The sequence below is a fragment of the Sceloporus occidentalis genome, unplaced genomic scaffold (genome assembly GCF_023333645.1).
Source record: "Sceloporus occidentalis isolate IW3139 unplaced genomic scaffold, rSceOcc1.0.p SCAF_6, whole genome shotgun sequence".
NCBI lineage: Eukaryota > Metazoa > Chordata > Lepidosauria > Squamata > Phrynosomatidae > Sceloporus > Sceloporus occidentalis.
Window position 1 is genome coordinate 27,484,329 of NW_028316986.1, and position 25,989 is coordinate 27,510,317.

The 25,989-nt window shown below is 39.7% G+C and overlaps 1 protein-coding gene across 4 annotated transcripts in view; it reads right to left on the reverse strand.

Moving 5' to 3' along the window:
• Nucleotides 1–25,989, reverse strand: part of CAMKMT (calmodulin-lysine N-methyltransferase) — a 345,282-nt gene that overhangs the window by 294,972 nt on the left and 24,321 nt on the right. For all 4 annotated transcript variants that reach the window (XM_089529164.1, XM_089529165.1, XM_089529166.1 and 1 more), the window contains one exon: nucleotides 21,769–21,833. In XM_089529164.1, coding sequence (XP_089385290.1) covers nucleotides 21,769–21,833 — 65 coding nt within the window. The remainder of the gene's footprint in view (nucleotides 1–21,768; nucleotides 21,834–25,989) is intronic.

The following is a 25,989-nucleotide window of genomic DNA, read 5'->3' on the forward strand; positions in this document are numbered from 1 at the left end:
CAGTGGGGCAGTGAGGGAAAAGATGGTGATGGGAGTGGGGTGTTCAGACAAAGTATGAACGACGAGGGGAACCAGCAGCCTTTAGGGTCATGGTGGAGATGAAGGTTCCACGAAACTTCTTTTCAGGGTCTCTTAAAACCACAATGCAGCCTCACTGATCATTTCATATTGTGGTGTCTTCTGCTCTTCGCCTGCCTGAACAAACTTACTCCCTTAGCTGCATCTTTCATTGGTTGTGGTGGTGGCTGGGAAACTCTTGTGAGGCTTGGTTGCAGGACGTCACTTCTATGGTTTGGAGTAGCAGCATTTTGGGACAGATTGTCTGACTGCAGCAAGGGGTTAGAGCAAGTGGCGGTGGGGGAGAAGCGGTGGCAAAAAGTACCCTGCTTAAGCTTTGTGAGCTCTGCTGCTCCTGCTATCTTTCATCCAACAGGCTGAGAGAAAATGTAACAGAAGAAGCAATTCAAAGATATAGCCATGTTAGTCTGTAGAATAGTACGTACAGAGATTCTGTAGCACCTTTGAGACTAACTAAAGAAATAAGCTGTCAGCATGAGCTTTCGTAGACTAAAGTCTATTTCCTCAGATGCAGAAAAAGCAATGTTTGTGTATGTGGACGGGAGGAGACTTAAAGCTGTGTGGGGAAGACATGTCTCTGGTGAAGGAGAGGGAGGAGTATCTGTGATCAATTCTTGGAAAGATTCCTTCATCTTGGAGCAGCTTCTGTAGTTAACAACTCTCCTTTTCGCCATCTCTGTCAGTCTCCAGTCCAGAGCATGTGGCCTCTGTAAACCCCCAACACACATATCAGCTGTGCCCATCTTCGCCCCAATAAAGAAGGATCGAGAGTCCTTCCTCACCAGGGTGAAGCTTCTCCCTTTGCACCTGATCACCTTGGGAGCAAGAACCAAACAACTGGCTGAACAGTGACCAAGAGCCTCTTGCCCGTACTGGCCTTTGCTGGAGGGGGCACTCCAAAGAGGCTTCTTGAATGCTGGTCAGCCAGCTGTTCACTTGCTGCTCCCAGGGTGCCCAGGTGCAAAGGGACTGAAATTGATTGTTTTGAATATACAGTAGATCAAGAATATCAAGAAATACACATGGGGGGCACTAGGGTCATTGCCCAAGAAGGAAGCGAGCGGAAGCGAGAAAAAAATGGGGGGCCACTGTACTAGATGACTCTTAAGGTTCCTTCCAACTGTATAATTCTATGTTGCTATGATTCAACTGCATAGATTAGATACCTTCTATTCTCATAGAATAACTAGTGAGCCACTAGGCCTTGCTCAGGAGTGAGCAACTGTAATAAATTCAAGGACCCATTTCCTACCCTAAACCACTCTGGGGGATCACATGGGCTCCTCGAAAGACTGCTAGATTGCCAGCCCAAAGTAGGAAAGTGGCTGGATGTCTATTTCCAATTTTGAAATATGTGTAATTTTTTTAATGTTAAACAGTGCAGGAAGCCCTGGAACTTATTTCAAATCTCCATTCCTGGGGATTTCCAGAAGTTGCAGCCCCTCCCCCCCCCACTCCCCCGTTATTTCGGCAAGAAAAACTACAGTTAAGGGAGTTTGGAGTAGTTATGGAAAGAATATTTCTGTGCCAAAAACACTCTTTCCAGAAGCACATCTCCGGGTTTGCAAAAATGGTGTTTTACATGTTTTACTAAATTCTTGAGTGCTTGTCCCATTAAATACAATAGCATGATAAAATGGCATCCTTTATATACAATGGCAAATTCAAGGTTTGCTTTTTTGATTTTGTGTGTGTGTGTGTGTGTGTGTGTATTCAAGCTGTGGATGGTTGAATCCATGGATAAAGAATCTGTGGATACAGAGGGCCACTTGTACTTCAGAGCATGCTCTTAACCCAGTGAAAGGCCTGGAGTGTGACAGCCAAAAAACCAGCCTATTCTACAAGCTTGGAGAGCAGCCAGTAATAACAAAATGAGAATTCTCCAACCTAGCAAACTCTAGATGCATTGGAGTATGATTCTCTTCACCCGCCACCTAGATGATGAGGGGAGCTCTAGTACAATGTATGTGGAAAGTTTCTGTTTGTAGAAGCCTATACTAAATGGGTGCAGAAATTTGTCTATGACATCATCCAATAGTCGTGTCATATTTTTGTAAGTCATAAACCAACAAATAAGATGAACCAATAATGAATATTGATAAGCAATCTGAACAGTTCACACCAAGGGAAGGTCCTTGGTGATTAAAGAGATTAAAGAGAATTCTCAAGTATGGATGGTGCATTAAGCAACAGAATATAAGACTTACTCTGGGATTTGAACATCATCATGCCTGCAGGAAGACAAAGAAAGTATAAGGTAGCTAAGGTACAAGTTTTCTAAAGATTTTGGGAGTGTTTTCTCCACTACAGTACTTGTATCTAGTTCAATGCATGTGGAAAGTAGGGGAGGTGACTTCCTAGACACAGTTAAGATATTAGAAAACCCCCAAACATTTGTACATTCTTCACTCTCCCAATTGCCTACCTGTTGTATACTAGTTTCCTTATCTCTAGTTAAGTTTCATATCTAATTGAGACACAGCATTCTGACTATTCTGTCCTTTCCACCAATCATGGTTAGTTGAATCACAGTTTGTGACCACAAGTAGTAGTTTTACCCATTGTATTCCAGAGCTAACCATGGTATATGTGTTGACATAGCACCACAATAAGCAATGGACATGAAGAGCAACAGAATATAGAGAAAGAAGAAGGGATACATGAGTAAATGAGCTCATATGCCTCCTGTAATCACCAACTATGGTCCAAAACACACTGCAGAAATAATCCATCTTGAGAATGCATTAACTGCCCTGGCTCAGTGCTACAGAATCATGGGAACTGTAGTTTATAATGGCACCAGAGCTCTCTGAGAGAGAAGGCTAGATGTCTCACAAAACTACAGTTCTCAGAATTCCCTACCATTGAGCCAGGGCAGTTAAAGCAGTCTCAAACTGCATTATTTCTACAGTGTGTTTTGACCAATATAGAGATGATTGGGAAGCTTATGTCTCCACCAGGCTATGCCTGCGATCCAACAATATCCTGCCTCAACATGCTCTTTCCAGCTCCAGCACAAAGCAGCCTGATGAGGCCACAGTGTACTCCTATGTCCAATCAGAGGCCAGAGGAGAATTGGGGTACCCACACAGCACCCAGTTACAATTGTGCAGCTGGTAGGAAAGAACAGCCGTAACTGTACGACTTGTTCAGTGAGCACAATGTAATCTAGTGTCTATAAGGTCCTGTAGGGCAGGAATTTTTTTCTTCCTCTCTGTTAAATAACTGTGGCCTGACATAGCCTGGGCTCCCCTGGCCAATAATTGGTAGTTGAAGGTCACCTTAGAACATGCAAACTGCAGTCTCCTATGGAGCATAGTACAAGGAGGTACTGCAAGATCTTAACAATTACTTAACCCTTAACAGCATATATCAACTAAAGAATTCCAGCCAATGTCTGATATATTGTGAATTGTGGTTTATTGAGGTTCTCATAGGAAGTCAATTCCAGAGATCTGGGGATGGAAATGTATTCCTGAACAAAACTCTTAGAAAGTATGAAAGCATTACATTTGCTTTGGTATTCCAGCATCATTATTAATCAGTAGCGTAATTACTTCAAAATGATGGTTGCTTAGAAGAAGTAAAAAGATTGTGACTGTGATGGTGACAACGTGGCACTGCCAAAATCTCTCAAAGCCTTTCATTCCTTTTTAATGTGTGCCACCACTGCCACCAGTTATGTGAAATTGATGGCCACTATCTCACCAATTCTTCACTGCAAGACCCGAACTCGGGACTCTCTTTTAAGTGCCTCCTGCTGTACAATAATTCTCTTTACATGCCAGCACTCTGGGTTTCAATTTCTTCCCCAGCTTTGTACCAACTATTCTTTGACAGCCACACACCTACTATCTAATGTGTCCCAAGCCTAAAAGACTTTTCTTAATGTGGGTAGCATGTTTAAAGTACTTCTGAAAGTACTGCTTGTTGAAATAAAGTAATAGTTTTTATTTACAAATCAGGATGAATATAGTACCCCTTTTAGTGGATGGTGTTCACAATGGATATGGTGTTTAAATACTTTATTCGTTACATAGTTGGACAGTTGCATTAGCTTGTCTTTGTAATTGTTTCCCTATAATTTTATATAGGTTCCCTTACAAACTAAGGGGTGGAACAGACTACCCGGAAGGAGCGGCTTGGAGCCACCCCTTCCGAAGGCAGATTAGGGCTGCAGCCCCAACTACCTTCAAGCAGCCCGAAAAAGGAGTAGCTCCTTTTTGGGATGGCTAAAAGCTGGCTTTCTGCCCATGCTGCAGCTGGAAGCCAGCTTTAAGGCGCTTCAGTGGTGTATGGTATATGAACACTGCACCGTCGGAGCGTCTTGCAGGCAGCTGCCATATGGACAGCCAGCCAGCTTCAAGACTTCTTGTGGCCATGTGGCATATAAACGTCATACGCCCAGGCCACCAGGAAGCCAGCTTTTAGAGCCAGTCTTTTCCGGCTCTAAGTCTCTCAGAACCTTTATTAATCTTTTGCACATTTTAACCCTTCTGGTTAACTGTGACCCCACTAGTCAACGAGCACTATATCTTCCACAGGACACTACAACACCTTATTTAAGGCCACTCTTTGTCCCTTTCTTGGGTACCTAAAACCCTTTCTAACTGCCCCTCACAGCAGCCTAACCTAGTCTCAACGGTTCTTCACTCCTCAGGGCACACTAAAACATCAATCCCAACTAACTCCAAACACTGCTCTGTCCCTCTTTTTATACTCGCTGTTGCCAAGGTTCAAATCTACCTGTTGTCTCCACAGTGATCAACAGATGTTATTGAAGCAGAAGCAACCAGATTGCCAATAACAAAGCAATGGCTTGTGGGTCATGTGAGTAAAACATGAGATAGTAACTGAAAACACTGTTCCCCGTAAGAGTATATAGATTATAATATTTCTTAAGCTTTTGCCAGAAAATAGGGAAAATCTAGTAAAACATTATTTGCAGTAGCATACTTGGCTAAGGCAATGTTAGAGACTGAATATCTACAATAATCTCTTTCTGCAGGAGGCTACCACTAGCTATAGTAAGTAGTGTCATCAAGCAGCACTGAACCAGGAGTACTTTTTACACTGATTGGAGAGTCTGGTAAGATCTTGGTTCCTGTAGAGTATTTGTCAGGTGCTCAGTTTGTTTGTGAAATTGGAAACATTTTCCAATGTGCGCTTCACATGAATCCGATTACACTCTGGTCCATCAAGAACTCCCCCAGGATACTGTTGGCTTCATAATTTCAAGGATTTTTTCTGCTTCCTGTAGGCACGTCAGTTTGAACCATCAAAGCTGTGCAGATTTTATTTGAGGATACAAGTGTACAACATTTTAGTAGCTTGATTTGGTAAATGCAGGGCATTTTTTTAACTTTTAAAGTTATAGACAGCTATAAAAGTAATGGCAAACATTTGTCAACTGAGGAATAAAATCCATTCACTCCAGCTGCAATAGACTGATTTTTCAGCACAGGTGCTAGTTTATAGAATTCTCATGAAACATATCAACAAAACACAGCAAAAAGCATCAGGGAAGTATGAAAACTAAATTTAAAAAAAAAGAAAATTATTACATGGTTAACCAGGATGAGGGCAAAATATATGTTCTCATCTCCCTTCCTCCCCTACCTACCTACCAAACAAACATGCACATAGTCATATGCATTTCATTATGGCATTGTCAAACGTGTATAGATAATTTTATGTACTTCGACAAAGGGTCATGGCAAATCTCCCTCAGATAATTTACAAACATCTAATTGTAACATGTAACGATCCTATAAGCACATAACATATTTTCTAATCAAAATGCTTTACATATCAGAATAACATGATATGTAAACTAGCCCAACCCTAACCATCTCTTTGTAAATTTACTTACACAATAACAGGCACAAGTAAGAAATGATTAGAAAGACAGCTCTTTACTAATCACAAACATGCTGCTCAAATCTTTCCAGATCTAAGTGACAGAAGGCCATAACTTTGTTTCAATCACAACAGAGATGGGATGCTCTCCCCTCTGCAAATAGCAACACCTTTGAACATCATTCAAAGCAAGAATTTTTCCAGGGGCTGTGTTATATTTATAACATCATGATTCCACTTTAACTGCCCCAGTTGCATCTTACAGAATCCAAAGATTTGTAGCCTATTGAAACATTGGGATTTAGCCCTCCCTAACTGCAGTTGCCATCATTCCATAGGATGTTGCTAAGACAGTTAAAGTGAGATTATACTGCTACAATTGTAATGTGAAAGGACTGGAAGAAATGGTGTGAGAACATTCATAAATAAGAATTCTTTGTTAAGATCTTATCTACAGAGATAGAACCTCTTCTATATTAGTTCTGCTCAAAGTGGTGGTCTGCAAAGTGGTGCCACACCACAAGTTATAGACTGGTACTGATCTAATGAGTTTCCATAAAACTATGCAAATAAGATAATAATATAGCACACATATGGTACTGGCCCCTGCCACATGGGAGGTGAGGTGGAGACACAGGCCAGTCTCCCATATAAAATGATTTGAGAAACATTGTGAAGTATGTATAGTATTCATAAGTGTATAAAAACATCCCGGTCAAAAAAGAGTACTTCACTGGTATTAAACTGAATTTATTTGCTTTGTTTTTATATTGTCCTTAATGCACTTTGATTCCAATCAGTATACAAGGACATTCCAAGGAGGCATGCAGAGAGAGAAAGAAAAAATAAGAAAATGCAAGCATCATCACTTACATTAAGATTATATGATCAGGAAACTATTCTTGGAGGAGAAGAGTGAAGCAACAACAGTTAACCTTAATCAAACCAATGGAAGGGACTAATTGGATCCCATCCCTGGGTCTTTCTTTCGAGTATGAGAGTCTACAACAAAACAGACTACACACAAAAACGCACCCTTCAGAGTGTCCATAGAGCACAAGAAACTGCCTTACACTGCATCACATCATCTAGCTTAGTGCTATCTATGCTGTGTCAGTGGCTATCCAGGACATCCAGAAAGCCTTTCTCAGGCTTACCTGGGCATGCCAGAGACTGGCGGCTTATCCTGAATGCCCAAAAGGTTCTCATATGGTGGAAGTTGTGCTGAAATTTTTGAAAAGATCTGTATGACATACCTCCTGTCCCAGTCTATTTTTAATGAATTTCCAGAGTATGCCACAATTTCTGAAAGCTAGGGCAGAAGATTATTTTTTACTTTTGTTGTTGTTTACTCCCAGGAAATTTTGATATAAGCAAGGGTTGTTCTCATACCTGACTGTATTATCTCATTTTCTCCTTTACTTTTGGGCAGTCCCACTGATGACATGTTGAATGAAGATGTCACCTTTCCCATAGAGATTATCCTCCGACCAGTGTTGCCAATCACCTTCAAAAGAAATCCCCTGACTGGCTCCTCAGAATGCCTCCAAATTCCCAAGAAGCGGGTGGGACTTCCGGGTTGGGGGCGGGACTTCTGGGGTCGAAGTGGGGTGCAAGGCACTATGGGAAGGCCAAAGAGGCGGGACTTCTGGGACAGGAGGTATGTTTGGAAGATATTTTGGGCTGGTATTTTTGGGTGGAAAGGTACTTTGGGAGGTATTTTTGGGCAGGAAGGTATGCTTGGGCAGGAAGGGCTAAATTCCCTGGAATTTACCTGGAAATTTCTCACCCATGGAAATCAAACAGAAAGTTTTTAAATTACCCGGGAACCGGGGAATTCCCTGGAAATTGGCAACACTGCCTCTGACCTTCCTTTTCTACTTACAGGGAGAGGAAAGAGCTGTGCTCACACTACACTTCAAGTAGAAGGAAGGAAGAGGAAGGAACCCTGACTAGATACAGTGGTGGGAACAATTACTACAAGTCATTCGCCTAAAGGAGCATATTAGCCTGACATTTACTACAGGCCTGTCTGGAGGAGCCTTGAATCTGGAACTATCTGCATTCAAAGCATGTGCTTAGCTGCGTCCCTTCTTCCAATACAATTGTAGATATAATCTGAACAGGCCCTGGAACATATGATATTATTGCAGTCTACATTCTTTCTAAAGATTGCTCCCAGTTCTCCCAGTTCAAAACCTTTTTTTCCACTCATCCATTAGAAAGAAAATAGGGCCTATTATAAAGTAGAAATAGCAACAACAAAAACCTTCCATCATTATTCCTCAAGCTTAATTTCAATCTTTCTTCCTTTCTGATTTGGTAAGAATACCTTTTTATTTGAGTTAACAATAACAGTGCAAGTGGCATAAAACCAAGTAGCTGTGTTTTAAAGGACTATACAACTAAAACATTTAGCCTTTTTTAAAAAATAAAATGCAAAATGTGGTACATTTGCAGCTGGTCTACAGCCAATGATATGGGAAAAGAAAAATCTTGAATATGTTTTTATGGAGGGAAATCCACTCCTCTGAAGTTTAAGTGAGAAGTTTTAATTTCTTATTGAAACGTTTCCATTATAAATCTGCAGTATTATCTTCAATATTCAAAAACATAATTGCAGCATTTTATTCCCTCATCTCCAATTACAAAACTTGGGCAAATCGCCATTATAATTGATTTTAACCAGAATTAGTAGATGTGATGTCAAAATCACCAACTAAAAATTGACAGGACGCTAGACGGGGGGAAATATTTTATTTTTAATTTGATTTGATTTGATTTTTTTAATGCTAGAAACATTTTCTCTCAAGGATCCACAATGCTTAACTTGTCTTTAAGAATGAAAACAAGACATATTTAATTGTTTCATTTCTCTATGGATTATCCCTTACCTATTCTTGATGCTCATTATTTTACATGGCAGTTTTAATCAAGACTATGTGTCCACTACATATAATATTTTGCATTTTAATCCATTTTAATCTCCACTAACAAGCTAAGAGAAATTTCCAAACATAAATATAAAATGCATTGCTAATTAAAATTATGATATTTTCAGCCTGATTTAAGATGCCAACCATTTCTTAAAGAGTAATTTGTTTAAAACAAGTCTGCTTCATGTGCACCTAAACCGAGATGTGGTTATTATCAATCAGTAAAAGTGGATCACACAAAATAGCTACAAAGAAAGAGGGAAATTGGGGGGGGGGGGGGGGGGGACTGAATCCTAAATATTCTTCTCATCTTGTATGTTAGTCCTAAAAATCACACTTTTGGTGAATGAACTGCTTTCTCATTCTGTGGACACTCTCTTACTCCTCCTGCTGAACAAGGGAAGGAAAAATGGTATTGCTTATGACAATTCTGAACACTTTTTCAAAAAAGGGACTACTGCCTTCTACCATCCAAGCATTATTGTTCTTTCTAATGCATTACATCTTCTCACAATATGTCCAAAGTATTTCAGTTTCAGTTCAGTCACCTTGGCTTCTAGGGAGAGTTCCAGCTTGATTTGTTCCTAGACCTATTTATTTGTATTTTTAAATACAAGTCCACAGTATCTGCAGAACTCTCCTCCAACACCACATTTCAAATGAGTCAATTCTGCAAAATTCCATCAGTTCACAAGCCACTTGGGCCCTATTCCCACTCATCTATTTGCGCTGGATGGAACTGGGCAGATTTGGATCCCCCCCCCCCCCCGAATTCCTCCGGAAGCAAGTGCCCACTAGAAATTTATCTCAATCAGGGTAATTTAATCCTGAATTCCATTGCAGCTCTTGAGGAGAGTTTACATTTGTGGAACTGGTTTAAAATGAAGGCACCTTTGCTGTCAATCAAATTCAGTTCCGCTTTCGTCAAGGTGACGTTTCCTACAGCAATTGGGCAATTGGATGTGTGCTTCCCCCCCTCCTTTTTAGAAAAAAAAAACAGGCGGCAGTATGCACATATTTTGTCAAATTTAAAAACCTCCAGGTGTGTGTGTGTATTATGTGTCTTTGGGTCACTACAGATTATGGATCTTCCCTTGCCTCCATTTTCAACCCCAAAATGCAATCTAATGTCTTCTCTACATCCTCCCTCCTTGCCACCCCAGAATGCCTCATATACATACAATAATAATAATAATAATAATAATTAATTCCTCACCCCAAATGCCATCTCTGCTTCCTTTGCTTTCGCTCAACCACCCCAGAATTCCTTACAGACAGTAGCAAAAGCATTCTGTATCAATTTGCCAAACTGAAAGAGAAACATTTTTAACATTCACATTGAAGTATTTGCATATAAAAAATAATTTAGAAAAAAAGCCTCTTGTAGCACAGGCACACACACATTCTATTCCGGGAGCAAGGAAATTAAAGGGAAATGTAGCACAAGCAGACATATTCTATCTATATATGTATCACCCTGTAGCAAAAAACATTCACATAGTTTGTCAAATATATAAAAAAATAAAAAATAAAAAGAGAGAAAGCTGCCTGGTGCGAGAGGGAGACTTGTTCCGTTCTGTGCCCTCCCTCTGACCTACCTGAACTTGACCCTTTCTCCGGCTCCTTCCTTTTGCTCCATCAGTCACCCCGATTGCCCTTTGCACCCTTCCTCCAGCTCCTTCATCCTCATCCTCATCCTCCTTCATGAAGGGGAGGAATGTTATGCCCTCTGCCTTCCCTCTGACCTAAATCCCTCCCCTGAACTTGCCCCAATCATGATCGGGTACAAGTTCATATTCGCCCCACCTGGTTTTTTCAAAAGATACAGCTTTTACTCTGCTTTCAAAAGACCCGCGCCAAGAGGCATTTGCCCCTGAACGGGTGTGGAAGCCTCGGATTCGATTGTGAAAGAATTGGGGCCAATATGAACTTCCCGTGGTTAATCCGGGCTCTGATCCAGGGTAAAAGGTAGTCTGAATGGCCCCATAGTTCCGAAGAAATTAAGTGAGTTAGGATGTGGTATCTCCATGCCCAACCAACATGCCAGTTCTTCCCACCACTTTGCCAGAGGAAAATAGACAGAACATTGAGAACTTCTGTAATATTTCCCACAGGCAGGACAGTAAATGATACTATGGCAGGGAACAGAGGTACTCTCAGGACACAAAACTATTCCACAGGCAAAAAAAATAATAATACAGAGAACACTTGAGAAGAGTTGTCCTATCATTATACCTCTAGCAGTACTGACAATGTATGCTTCCTGAGGACTCTCAGGGGCTTAAAAGATGGCCCCTTTCCTTGCCAGATCAGGGGCTGCGGAAACCGCATGCCACAGCCCTGATGTGGCCTTTCCACGGTGCAAAAAGAAGCTGGAAAAAGCAGCTGCTTTTTGCACTGTTGAAAGGGCACCCTAGTCACCACCATGGCTTCTCAGAGCTCCTTTGGCACAGCACATTTAAATGCTGCACCAACAGAGCGCCATGATACCCCCCACCATGCAGTTGGGTATGCGGCATGATGCCAGTATGGGGGCAGTGTGGGGGTGGCTGGTGTGCGTACGCCACCCCCCCATGCCTCCCCCATGCCAGCGTATAATGCCGATCTGTACAGACTCTCAGTCATCTTCTGGGACAGATTAGTACTGCAGCCCTAACTCTTCATAATAACTACTATATAACATAAATAATAACAATTCCAAATGTTATTATTAAATGACAACTCTTTAATGATTTGGCTTATTTAATTAGGATTACTATTACAAGTCAGTAAAGCCAAATGTTAGTCTCAATAGGTAGTCCCATTGACTCTATGGAACTTACTTTTAGTTATTTAATTTATATTCCATCTCTCCCCAGTATAATTGTTGGCTTCCCAAATCCCATCAATCAGCAGTTCTATTCTAGCTGGTACTAACAACAGGATCTTGCCTTTTCAGTAATAGTAAGCACATTATTTACTGTAGATAAAGCTAAACAGTTACTGAATATATAGTGCACTATATATGGGATGAATATCTTGTCCTTGATTTTTTTTTCACCCACTCAAAACCCATCTACAATCTATTGTTCCCCAGCAACTTACATTAAGAATTTAGTCTTATCTGAGTTGCACTTATTTCTCTCCAACCCACAATATAAAAGAAACAAAAGGAAGATGCAGCAATCCAGTCATTAGCTTTGTCTGGAAAGAGAAAACAAGAGGCATCCTCACCTCTGCAAACCAGGAGCAGAAGATAATCAAGTAGTGCTTGCAGAATGTGGATCACTCCCTTGTTACCACAGCATCTAACTGAGTGACATGTTACATGAAATGCAGGAACTGTGTGTGCTTCTCTTGCTGTTAAAGGATGACATCCTATCCTTTTCCCTAGATAGTTTGATGGCATCTCCTTCCAGGCGTGATAGATCAGTAGCTGCCACAATCTCGGTCCATAGAGCAGCTCAGGTATCTCCGAGCCATCCAGTGAGACCTATGAAGAAACCTGTAGGCCTCTGAGCAGAACTTCACATTTCAAACTAGAGGAAAGGGGGGTTAAGAGGAAGAGAGAAAACACCCTTTACCCAGCTGATTGATATAGAGGAAGACAGGTGCAGGAAAGAGCTCCATTTTCACCTTGGCAAATGCTCAAAAAAAAACTATTGCAGAAAAAGAAAGAAAGAAAGCTGACTTTAGAAAAGAATATGAGCATATATGTCTCTCTCTGATGTGCAAAATACGTGAAAAGACAAAAATGGCCTAATAGTAATTTTTTCCCCCATAGTAATTCAAATATATATCATTTACTGAAGAAAGTAGTCTTTCTGCCTTCTAAAAGAAGTTGGGAATCTGCTCCAGAAAACTCTGCTCATCCCTATCCCCTTCTTTTCAGTGGACCAATAGTACTAAAGTAATTTTAATTCACATTTGATACCAAAACACAGATTTATGTTATAGCAATAAATGTATAATCCAGAAAGTCCATTATTGTGTGCACCCCCTACTGTTTACTAAACAATACCCCAAATAAAATTATAAAACATAAAATTAAAATCGATTGTTCTGGCACCTTACATTATCATAGAATGTTTGAAATGCCTTTCGTACTTAGTATTGATTAAAAAGAATAGTTCACTTTGAAGGGCAAGAGGATAACACATACTGTATATCAGCAGGTCAACCTGTCCAGTTTATCAAGTCACTCACAGCATAGCATTTATCCCACTGTTCACTACATTTTAAAGTGTAACCAAAATCATTATTTTTATGTGAATCCTATATGAAAAACAGGCATTACGAATCAAACATGATCCTGATAAATTTACATGAGGTATAGCCTCATTACTCTATGTCATGTAGTACTGTATATTATACCAGGGTCAGCAGTACCACAGCACACACACACTTATAGTCCTTCAATAGTAATCACTACAAGGTCTGCAACTGCACCTGGACTAAACTATTACAGGGACCAACTGTTCTGTAACTGTAGCGCCCCCTGCTGTTTCTTCCATTTAAAACCAGTACTTTTTTCACAACATAAGGATTTCACAAAAAATTAAATGCTACATATCACACACAGAAAATCAAGGACTGCAGTCATCCTGTGCAAGTTTTGTACAGAGTTTGTACAGAGTTTTTAATATACTTTAAATTTTAATGTGCAATGTTTTGAATTTTTTATTGTTTAATTGTTTCTTAAACTTTGCATTTACATTTTAATGCTTTTGTGTTGTTTTAACTTGTACTGTTTTGAATTTTGTTAGCTGCCTTGCATCCCTATACCAGGAAAAAGGCAGGAAATAAATACATACATACATACAGGTAATCACACTGACTGGGAATTAAATCCAGCATATGTTTACTCAGAAGTAAACTTCAGAAGAGTAATGGGGCTCACATCCAAATCAGAGTACATAAGAGTGCAGCTTGTTGGACCTTTTAATAAATGCAGTTTGGTCTGCAATATATAACAAGTTTCCTTGTGCTTTTCTGAAATATTTTATACAAATACTTTCATCTGCCACATTGACTTCCTGCTCATCTTTTCTCCATAGTACCCACATGCTATCTCACCTTTCACCTGAAGCAATTCTTTGAACAACGAAAAAACGGGTCTCTGTCGTGTTAGAACACCAGATAATTATTAATAGATGTCACAAGAACACTGCATCAGTATACCACAGTAGAAAGGACACTAGGGTCCCAAACACACTGCAGAAATAATAGAGTTTGAGACCACTTTAACTACTCTGGCACAATGTTGGGAATTCTGGGAACTGAGGGCCTGAACAGACAGGCCAAAATAAAGCTGCTTCAAGCCACTTTGGAAGTGTGCTGTTTAAATGATGCATGTGTCCTAAGAGGCCGGAAGCCATGTCAAAGCCACACTCCATGTCATATATGATTATACATGAGATGTGTATTACATTGCAAAGTGCCATATAAATAATAGGTAATATTATTAACTTCAGAGAGCTTGCATGGCATAATGGTTTGAGCACTGGACTGAGACTCTGGAGATCAGGGTTCAATTCCCAGCTTGGTCATGTAAACCCACTGGGTGACCCTTGGGCAAGTCATACTCTCTCAGCTTCAGGGGAAGGCAATGGCAATTTTTTTCTGAACAAATCTTGCCAAGAAAACCCTGTGATAGGTTCGCCTCAGGGTTGCCATAAGTCAGAAATGACTTGTAAGCACACAACAATAACAACAAAATTGTTATCCTTGCATATAATAATGCACACTGCATCATCACATAGACTTAGACATTACATAAAGACATAATTGGAGAAGAAGAAATGTGCGTGCACAAACAGAGTCACACCTGTGTAACCTGGCTTTCTTGGCAAAATTTCCAGCACAAAATTTTAAACCATATAGATGATAGCCCTACTTGGGGTTGTCAAGCATGAAGACCTAAGCTGTTTATAAAAGCTGTTCTAAGCTGTTTATAAAAGGTGAAGGTAGTCCCTTGACATGAATGTCTAGTTGTAACTGACTGTAGGGGACGGTGCTCATCTCCGTTTCTAAGCTGAAGAGCCAGGGTAGTCTAAGGACTGCTTTGGTGGTTATGTGGCCTGCATGACTGCACCGAATGCTGTTACCTTCCCACTGAGAAGTGGTACCTATTTATTTGCTTGTATTTGCATGCTTTCAGACTGCTAGATTGGCAGAAGCTGGGACTAAGGACAGGAGCTCACCCCATCATGTAGCATTCGGGCCTCAAACTGCCAAGCTTTTGATCTTCCTATCATCAGAATTGACATCTTAACCACTAAGCACAGCCTTAATTTAATATTTTTAATCAATGTATAAAGACTGCTTCAGCAGAGAAAATGTGGACATGTATCCAGTGCATGTACACACGGGCAAGCGTGCATACAACGCGTATGTTCCTGCTTTTTGCAGGGAAGAGAAATTGCAAGGGTAAAAGCATTTTTTAAAAAAAATTATGGCTACAAAGAAACTGTGTAGATTATTAACTCTCAAAATCCTTTTCAAAAGCAAGGACTATGGACTGGAAAAGACAGGCATAAAAAGCCAGCTTTTTGCCAGCACAAAAAGAAGCAGCTGTTTGCTGCTGCTTTTTTGGCCGGCAAAAAGGCGAATTGGGGCAATGCTGTGCAGCTTTCCCAATCTGGCTTTCTCTAGGGTGGCTTCAAGCCACTCCTTTGGGGTGGTCTGATTCACCCCTGAGTTATCCCTATACCATTATGGTTCCAAGTATGATTTTCTAAGGAAAAATCTCAGAACAATTACTTTCAGAGTTCATATCAGTAGTCCAAGGTGCCTGTTTTCATAAGTTATCCCTCTACTGGAAATCAAAATCAATTCAGTTTAATTGTCTTTCACAGAAAACACACACATACATCAAACAACTGCTGGTAAATGTAACAAGCACTGTGTGAAAGAAGTTTATTCATATTTAATATAATGCTGCCAGCTAGTGGCAACATCTTATCTTGAACTAATATTTAGCTGATATTGGGTACCTCTTCACTTATCTGTTCAGATAGCTGAGCTACTTTGAGAATGAGATGCACAAAAGGAAAATATTGGTAAAACATGTACTGTGTCACATTAAAACAGACAAATAGTTAAGAGATAGGATTTTTATAAATAAAATTACTTTGGTAGAGGGGATAGAGACTTAAGTACCATCAGCACCTACTTTTTAAAATTAAGTTGACGTTATTGTTTGTGTCATGATATAAACCTTTAGAACAAAGGTCCAAAGTTTTTCACATGTGCAGTCAAACATGCCTGCATGGCTCATCTCTTCCTGATTATTAATACTCTCCAAATGCAAGCTCCATTCATGGTGGTAAAGAGCAGAGTCGTCTTGTCTGCACTAACAATGAGCTGATTTAAATCCTAAAGTAAGTACAGGTTGAGTATCCCTTATCCAGAATTCCAATGTTCTAAATACTCCAAAATTGTCCACATGGGCTGAGATAGTGACATCTTTGCTTTCTGATGGTTCAGTGTACACAAACTTTGTTTCATGCACAACATTACTTAAAATTTTATGCATAGAATTACCTTCAGGCTATGTTTATATGCTGTATATGAAATGTACATAAATGTCATGTCATTTCCAAAAATGCCTATTATGCATAGGCAAATATTCCAAAATCCAAAAAAAAGTCCAATCAAAACACTTTTGAACCCAAGCTTTTTGGATAAGGGAGATTTAACCTGTGGCATAAAAGCATTTGCACAAATAACAACTGGAACTAACAAAAAAAGGTTACATTTTCAATTGAAATACATTTTCAATAATCACAAGGCTTGCCATTTTAATCCCCAGTGCTTTCACATTCTGCAGTTTTTTATGTTAGCCAGTTTCATATTCCACTGACATCAGCAATCACACCCACACCCACCTACCACCCTACTTTAGCTTATCTTTCCTCAGTCTGGGTATTAGTCCCTTGGCAACAAGTAAATCTCATGAAACTCTTTCTCCTGTAAATTTGTGAATTATTTCTCCTACCTGGCAGTACTTCAAGAACACATTTTCTAAGCTTTCTTTGGACTGGCTTCCTAATAAAGCCTGAGGCATTCTAACAGGATGAAAGCTTCAAAGTTGAAGCTGAATTGCACAGAGCATTTTTCCTACACAATTACCTATCCTTTAGATTTTATTGTTCTTGTTGTTGTTCAAAGGTCAAAAGTTAGTTTGTGAAATTGACATTTTTCTACTCCTGAAATGTCAGTGTGCAATGAAGTGTAATTTCAGGTTCATAAGAAACAAAGAGCTGTTTTTAGATATGAATCAGTAGTATTTAAGAACTGTTTCATGTTGCTACCAACAGGAGGAAAACGTTAGCATCTTTTTTGGTCTGACTGATCTACAGATTTTTTTAAAAAATTTGTATAGGCTACTAGGTGTCCTGCTTTGCTTTGAAAATTACATAAACAAACACTGCTTAACAGAAACAAAATTACACAAGGGAACCTGAGAAATAGTGAAATCCAGATTATTTCAACACAATATTTTTACTTCTCATACTAACACGCAATTTTCATTTCTAATGTTGCCATGTAAAGATTATCTTGAACACTCAGAAATCCAAATGGCACCCTACTCCTAACCATGCTAAAGAGCTATCATGCTGATAACCTTTGTGACCCAAACACATGACATATTTTCCATTTAAAATCCAGATCATACACCTGTACTACTCACACATTAAGTATATTTTCAAATTCACAAAAAACAAAACAGCTGAGGTTTTATTTCTGCAAATCTGTTGTATTTAAAAAGACTTATTTTTAAAATACCCTTTAAAATAAAGTGGTCCCTCCACATTCACTGGGATTAGGGGTGAAAGACCTCCTGAAAGTGTAAAAACTGCAAATAAAAAAACACTTTGTTTTTAACCTGAGAAAACACCTCTCTAGGAATCTCCACATCCTCTATTGCAACTCTATGGTCAAGACCTGCAAGAAGTTGAACACAGAATCACACTATGAGGACCTACAAATGCCTAGAGAATTGTTCTATCTGGGAATCTCTAGCACAACTCTAGAGATCCAGCAGAAATTGAGAGAGATCTCAATTAGAGAGAGAGATAGAGAGAGAATACAGAGAGACCTTAGCGAGAAGAAACTAATAAAATTCACAAATAATAAATCTGCAAAAGTCAAAGCTGCATTCAAAATTCAAAATGACTTGAACCGACTAGAAAGCTGGGTCAAAGCTAACAAAATGAACTTCAACAGCGAGAAATGTAAGGTACTGCACTGAGGGCGGAAAAGTGAAATGAACAGATAAAGGATGGGTGACACCTGGCTGAGCGAGACTACATGCGAAAGCGATCTGGGAGTCCAAGCAGACTACAAATTGAACATGAGTCAACAGTGCGATGCGGCAGCTAACATGGCCAATGCAATTTTAGGCTGCATCAAAAGAAGTATAGTGTCTAGATCAAGGGAAGTAATAGTGCCACTGTATTCTGCTCTGGTCAGGCCCCACCTGGAATATTGTGTCCTGTTCTGGGCACCACAATTTAAAAAGGATGTTGAGAAACGAGCGTGTCCAAAGGAGGGCGACTAAAATGGTGAAGGGTCTGGAAACCATGCCCTATAATTATTATTATTAACCTTTATTTATAAAGCGCTGTAAATTTACACAGCGCTGTACATACAATCTTTTTAATTGGACGGTTCCCTGCCCTCAGGCTTACAATCTAAAAAGACTCGACACAAAGGGAGTGGTGGTGGGGAAGGGGCCTCTCTAGTAGGATAATACATATAAAATACATAGCAATATAGGAAATGATTCAATAAAACAGGCACCAAAAGAACATCAAATAGCAAGTGACAATTATGTAATGCCTGGGAAGGCTATAAGGAACAACTTAGGGAGCTTTAAGGATGTTTAGCCTGGAGAAGAGAAGGTTAAGAGGTGATATAATAGCCTTATGTAAATACTTGAAAGGATGTCACATTGAGGAGGAAGCTAGCTTGCTTTCTGCTGCTCCAGAGACTAAGACCAGGAGCAGTGGATGCAAGCTCCAGGAAAAGAGATTCCACCTCAATATTAGGAGGAACTTCCTGACAGTAAAGGCTGTTCAAGAGTGGAACACACTCCCTAGGAGTGTAGTGGAGTCTCCTTCCTTAAAGGTCGGGGATGCTTTGATTTAGATATCCTGCATGGCAGGGGGTTGGACTGGATGGCCCTTGCGGTCTCTTCCAACTCTATGATTCTATGATTCTAAAATGCCCAGTTTTTTAATTGTTTTAATATGTTATAGCTGGACTAGTGTCTTCCAGGAGATGGGAAGGAAATTAATGTGTGTTTTTTTTAATCTTGACACAGTAAAATTACCCCTCCACTTAAGACTTTCAAATACCTACAAAACAGTACATATGCTGAATTCACATTAGGGCAAGAAAATCATCCCTGCCCTCATCTCTGCACTGTGTAATGTACACCTGAGAATAAGTGACACACAACACTCATGAAAATCAAGTTCAATGGCCCTAATGCATAAACTGGCTGTGCCATTTTAATTACTTATTCCAGTCTCCTTCATCTCAGAGCTGCTTACATACGATTCCTAATAGTCTCTTATGTAATGCTAAGCCTGCTTTGTATTGGGAATAAAAGAATGGAAGCAAGATGGGACAGGAAAGATTCCACCAAGTTTTCAGTAGATCTTATGTGCTCTACATGTGAATAGGGTTTTAGTTTCAGTGAAGTGAAAATGCTTAGTGAGTTGCAACCCAATATCAGCTATTACTTTTGCCATCAGTTTCAATGCTGGCAACAAAACCACCAAACCACAGTGAACACAATTAAAGAACAGAACCAGGAAGATCTAAGTCCATTTTAGCCCTGTAAAAACCACACATTTCCAGAAAGAAACAAAGGAAAACTGATCTTTCACCTTGAATGATGAACTGCTGACAGCTGTATAGAAGATCAAAGTGCTCTGTTTGTAACAAATGAATAAGAGATTTTCTAAAAATTTATTCTGTACACAACAACATATTGGTTGCGGTTACAAAACAAATAATCCAGTGATCTGCAAAAGCCAGGCTTTACATCTTGTTCAGCTACTCTTGAAGTGGAAGCATCTGAACAACCCTGGGAACTTCTGTCTGTAGTTTGTTTCTTATATTATCCAAATGTAGGCTCAGCTGCAATTCTGGTTTATTTCTCCCAGGGAGATTATCACACTGTCAGTTATAGCACAAACCAACCGGCATAGTTCTAATTTGGCAACAGTCCCGAGTGCTTGACACAGTGCACAAATTGTTATTATTCTGTGTTTAAACGCCACTTTTCATTCACGGGTAGAACCACAATTACACGATAATACCACTTCCAGTGACCAATGCAGTCAACTGAGTGTTCAAACATGCAACACTCAACTAGGAATATGAGATAAAAACTGTAAAACTTACACCTGATCTTAAAATTATAGATTGTGCCGCATTCTTTGTTGTATATATGACATCATGATCAATCTTGGAACTTTCTGTCCCATGTTTTACAAACATTAGCAATTAGCAATTTGGGCTTTGATCCAAAGGATCACATGCAACTTTCCTCATATGCAGCAAAGATTATAAGCCACCTGTCCCAGAAAAATGCATCACTAGAGGAGTACAATTTCTAGAATTTTAATAGAAAAATTGAATCCATGGAAGTTTTTTTCAGAAAAAAAATGAATTTTCTGGATTTTTGGATTTTGTTTTTAGAATGCAGTATTAGCACCCTTTACAAACTGAAGTCATTTTGTTACATTAGGAACATAAAATATATTATCCATAATTTTGTTTGGCATAAACGTATCCTGTTTGATAAATTAAAAGTACAGTTTATTCAGACGATTATAAACTAAATCTAATTTTTAATTTTTTTATTACAAATGGAGCTGCAAAGTTCTGAGGAATTTCTTTGGTTTTGCTATTTTATTGCAAGCGTGTGTATGTACCTTCAATTTGCCTGTCAATTTATAGGTACTTCTTAATTTCATAGGGTTTAGTCTACAGCACATGGTATTCATTGGCGGTCTCCTATGCAAGTACTAACCAGGACTGCTTAGCTCCTAAGATCAGACACAGATCTGGTGCCTTTAGGGTATGTAGGCCCCACCATTTTATTAGGCGCAAGCAAAAAACAATAAAACGAGAGCAAAGCATCAAAACTGGCAAAACAAAGGAGCTTGTTTTGTGTCCTCTAGTTTTCCATGGTGCTGAGCTGACATAATGAAAAGGAAATCAACACCAGGAATAGCAGTCAGCTGATGTTGTACATAGTTATTTATTTTATTCATATCCCACTTTTCTCCTTGTACTGGATACAAGGTGGCCTTACTTAGCCTAATGTAAAAGTATCCCTCTTAAATAGTTTTTAGAAATTATTTTGAGGGAGTAAATATGTGAACACCTTGTCTCAAACATTTTAGTTGTGATTCTAAAAGAAAATATTCCAGGATATAATTTTCTAGGTTTTTTTTGGGTTGGAGAGAAGTTTCAGAAAGAAATGGGGGAAAACTATGAGGGGGGTTTCTTAAATTTCCCATTTTCCTCCAGTTTTCACTCCTCTAAGCATCAGTTTACAAGATACCCCTCAAATAGAGAGACACTTCAGAAATAGCCCCTGATATATGACAAGGATTTGGTGGAAAGATGGAACACACATATGACTGCAGTATTTAAAATATGCTTATTTAGGACAGAACTACAACAAGGTGTTTTTTTTTTTATTACTAGGTACCCTGATGTAGAGAACAGTATACTTGCAGTTAAATAACAGAAATGGAACATAACCCATACTAATTCAAGCATATGACAAGCTATTTCATTGGCAATGTACACAAATATATTGGTACAAAGGTTTATTATCAGGATTTACATTAGAGTAATACAATAATAATTAAGGAGAATTACTTACAGACATTTCCTGTGTTGTCAAAACTCGTCAGAACATCTTCAACATTTAACAGTCCATTATTACATCTATAAGAGAAAATCATCATTATCAGCACACAAGGAAAATTATTTTTATTTTGTTGTTGTTGTTTTGTTTTTAATGTCTTATTTTACACCTTAAAGCTTTCATCAACATCTTTTTAAAAACATCACCACTAGAGGGAGAAACATAAAATACTGCCCAACTATACTGTGTTAAAAGTATAGCACATTAAAGGTCAAAATGTAGAAGGCAAGCATGGAAACCTTTGAACTGTTCCAAACTATGTTCAAGTTTATCCATTTGATGGGAGAGGTGGATGGCACCCAAGTATCACTTTAATTTCTGACTTTTTAGCTTTTCTCCACTATTCAAGCAAGATCCATGACTATATGTTCACCTATACAACAGTCACCATAGCAACAATGGTTAGATACAACAGGAGGACAGTCCAACCTTCATTGTTTTCTGAGATATAAATCATAAATCAAAACTCGTCTCTTCCTGTCAACATAAGCACAGATAGAATTTATGACAGTGCAGCTAATATTTTAAACACTGGCTAGCATAAGCCATGGATGGACATAATTTTGATGATCATATAGAGTTGGAATCCCCTGCCATGTAGAAAGACACAATCAAAGCACACCTGACAGATGGCGATCCAGCCTCTGTTTAAAAATCTCCAAAGGAGACTACACCACTATGAGTTTCCATTCAAGAGAAATGACTGCTCCCAAACGATTCAGGGATGCTGGAGACAAGGGGACAATTCCCTGACATTTAGGAAGTACATCAGGGTTTCAGACACATGCATTTCCTAAATGTTTTACTGGTGTTTCATCAGCGCGCTGGTATGAAAATCTTCACTGTCAGTTCTTCCTAATATTGAAGTGGAATCTTTTTTCCAGTAGTTTCCAGGTTTTCCATGCCTAGCAGGGATTTGAACCCTGATCTCCCAAAGTCCTAGCTGAACACTGTTGGATCCTGTTGAACACACAATCTAACTGTTGGACCCTAATTTTTTGCTGCAGTCACCTTTTTTTGTTTGTTTGTTTATTATTTTAAGTTATGTTTTATACTGTAAATCGTTTAATTGTATTTTAAGGGGGTGGGATTGGGGGATATGGACTGTATATTTTAATTGTAAGCCGCCCCAATTGCGTTGCGTAGAGATGCAGGATAAAAAATTAGTAGTAGTAGTAGTAGTAGTAGTAGTAGTAGTATAGTCTGAATTTGTCCTGTTCTCTGGAGCTACAGAAAACAAACTTGTTCCATCTTCTATATGACACCCTTTCAAATATTTAAACAGGGCTACCATGTCACCTCTTAACCTTCTCTTCTCCAGACTAAACATACCCAGTTCCCTAAGCCTCTCCTGATAGGGCATGGTTTCCAGAACTTTCAACACTCTGGACACACTCCAACATCATTTTTTAATTGTGGGGCCCAGAACTGGTATTCCAGAACAGAAGAGTATTCCAGGTGAGGTCAGATCAAAGCCAAATAGAGTGGTATTATTACTTCCATGATCTAGGCACTATACTTCTATTGATGCAGCCTAGAATTGCATTGGCATTTTTACCAGTCGCATCACAATGCTGGCTCATGTTTTAACTTGTGGTCTACTAGGACTCCTAGATCTCCTTCACATGTACTATTGTCAAGCCAGGTGTCCCCCATTTATGGCGATTATCACACAGAGGCTTACCATGGCTTAATCATTCCCAAAGTGCACAGGTGTGATAGCAATTGTGCTTGCTCCCCGTGATTTAATCATGATTGAGGTGTCCCGCTCCTCTCCCATCATCAAAGCGTTCATGGAGCAGCCATTTTTCACCCACGGGAACTTCCATTATTGGAGAAATGGCTGCTCGCAAATGCTTTGATGATGAGAGAGAAGTGGGACACCTCAATGATGATTAAATCACAGGAGGCAAGCACAATTGGCTATCACACCCATGTGCTTTGGGAATGATTTAGTCACGTTTTAGCCACAGTAAACTTCCATGTGATAATTACCTTAATCTGTGCATGCCATTTTTTGCCTAAGTTTAGTACCTTACTTTTCTCCCTGGTGAAATTAATTTTGTTAGTTTTGATCCAGCATTCTAATCTATTAAGATCGTTTTGAATTTTGATCCTATCCTCTGGGGCATTAGCAACCCCTCCTAATTTGGTGTCATCTGCAAATCTGATAAGCATGCCCTCCATTCCATCATCCAAGTCACAGATAAAGATGTTGAATAGCAATGGGCCTGGTACAGAACCCTATGATAAACCACTAGTCATTTCTCTCCAGGATGAAGAGGAGCCATTTGTAAACACCCTTTGAGTTGGCCAATCAACCAATTACAAATCTACCTAATTGTATCATTGTCTAGCCCACATTTTAGTAGCTTTTTGCAAGAATATCATGAGGGGACCTTGTTGAAGGTCTTACTAAAATCCACAGAATTCCTTTCATCTACCAATCTGATAATTTTATTTAAAGGAGGGGGGGGGGAGAGAGAGAGAGAGAGAGAGATCAGATTAATATGGCATGACTTGTTTTTAAGAAACCCATGCTATCTTTTAGTGCTTGTGGCATTCCTTTCTAAATGCTTACAGGCTGTCTGTTTAATGATCTGCTCTACAATCTTTCCTGGTACTGAAGTCAGGCTGACTGCATGGTAATAGTTTGGGACCTCCTTTTTCCCTTTTTGAAAATGGGGACAACATTTGCCCTTCTCCAGTACTGCTAGGACTTTTCCTCCTGGAATTCTCAAAAATTATTGACAGTGGCTTTGAGATTACAACTGTCAGCCAACAATGGAACACACTCCCTCGGAGTGTGGTGGAGTCTCCTTCTTTGGAGATTTTTAAACAGAGACTAGATGGCCATCTGTCGGGGATGATTTGATTCTGTGTTCCTGCATGGCAAGGAATTGGACTGGTCCAGTTGCCATGGTCCCACTTCGATCGGGGCTCACTCACAACTGGAGTGGCCAGAGGCTCCAAGTCACCTATCTGCATTGCTCCTTACTGAATATGAGGTCATCTGTTCTGGAAAAGTCTTATCTACACCCTCAGACTGGCTTGGGGTTCTGTAGTAGACCCCCACAATGACATCTCCCTCCCTCAAATTTTTAGCCAGATGGCTTCAAGGATTTAACTCATGGATCTCTTCACAAGTGTAATCATACTTGAAATATAAAGCTGCTAGTCCTTCTTTCCTGTTTGGTCTAGTTCTCTGAAGCAGGTTATACACCTCTATTACTACACTCTAATCATCAGCCATCCCACCAGGTTTCAGTAATACTTATTATATCGTATTTGCTTTGCTGTGTCAGGAGTTCAAATCCATCTTGTTTATTTACCATCTAAGACCATGGCCCATTCCCCCAAGCTACCTATTTAAGTTTTTTTCCCCTTCCCAGTGTTGGCTTGTTGTACTATTTGCCTGGTTCTTTCTATAACAATTGGGCTATTATTTTCAGCACCTGATGAACTCCTGCCCTCAAGAATACTGTTTCCCTCTCCCCATATAACTCACTTTAAAGCCCTCCTGACCAAATTTTCAAGACTCTTGGCAAAATCTTTCCTGCGAACTGCTGTGAGGTACAACTCATCCCTTGCCAGAAGTCCATCCACTTGAAAGTACAGACCATGGTCCAAGAAGCCAAATCATTCTTGGCAGCACTATTTGCAGTCAATTGTTCACCTCTGCTGTTCTTATCTCCCTTCCTGAACAGTGCATTTCAACTGGGAGAAGAGATGAAATGACAACCTGTGCATTCGGGTCTTTCAGCTTCCTATCCAGAGGCTCATCATCTCTTATGATAGTCTGAAGGCTATGCCTTGCAGTGCCACATGGACCAAAAGGAAGGAGTAATGGGCTTAACATGCCTTGTTAGCTTCTCCATTACATTGTGGATTTTTGCTCCATGGAGACAGCACACCTCTGAAGACACCTTGTCAGGTCCACTGGTTCTGTACCCCCCAGCAGGGAGTCCCCTATTATCACCACACTCCTCTTCCGAGACTTGGCCAGGACCATTCCACATGCTGAATCTACCAAGGTCTCCTGCATGTTTCCTGAGGACTAGCATTGCTGCTCTTCCTTGCAGTAGCATGCCTACCTCTGGTGTCACCCAGTGCAGGGGGTGGGACTTCTAAACTGAAATGGGTGTGGCTTCCACAAGAAGCGGTGGGGAGGCCGGG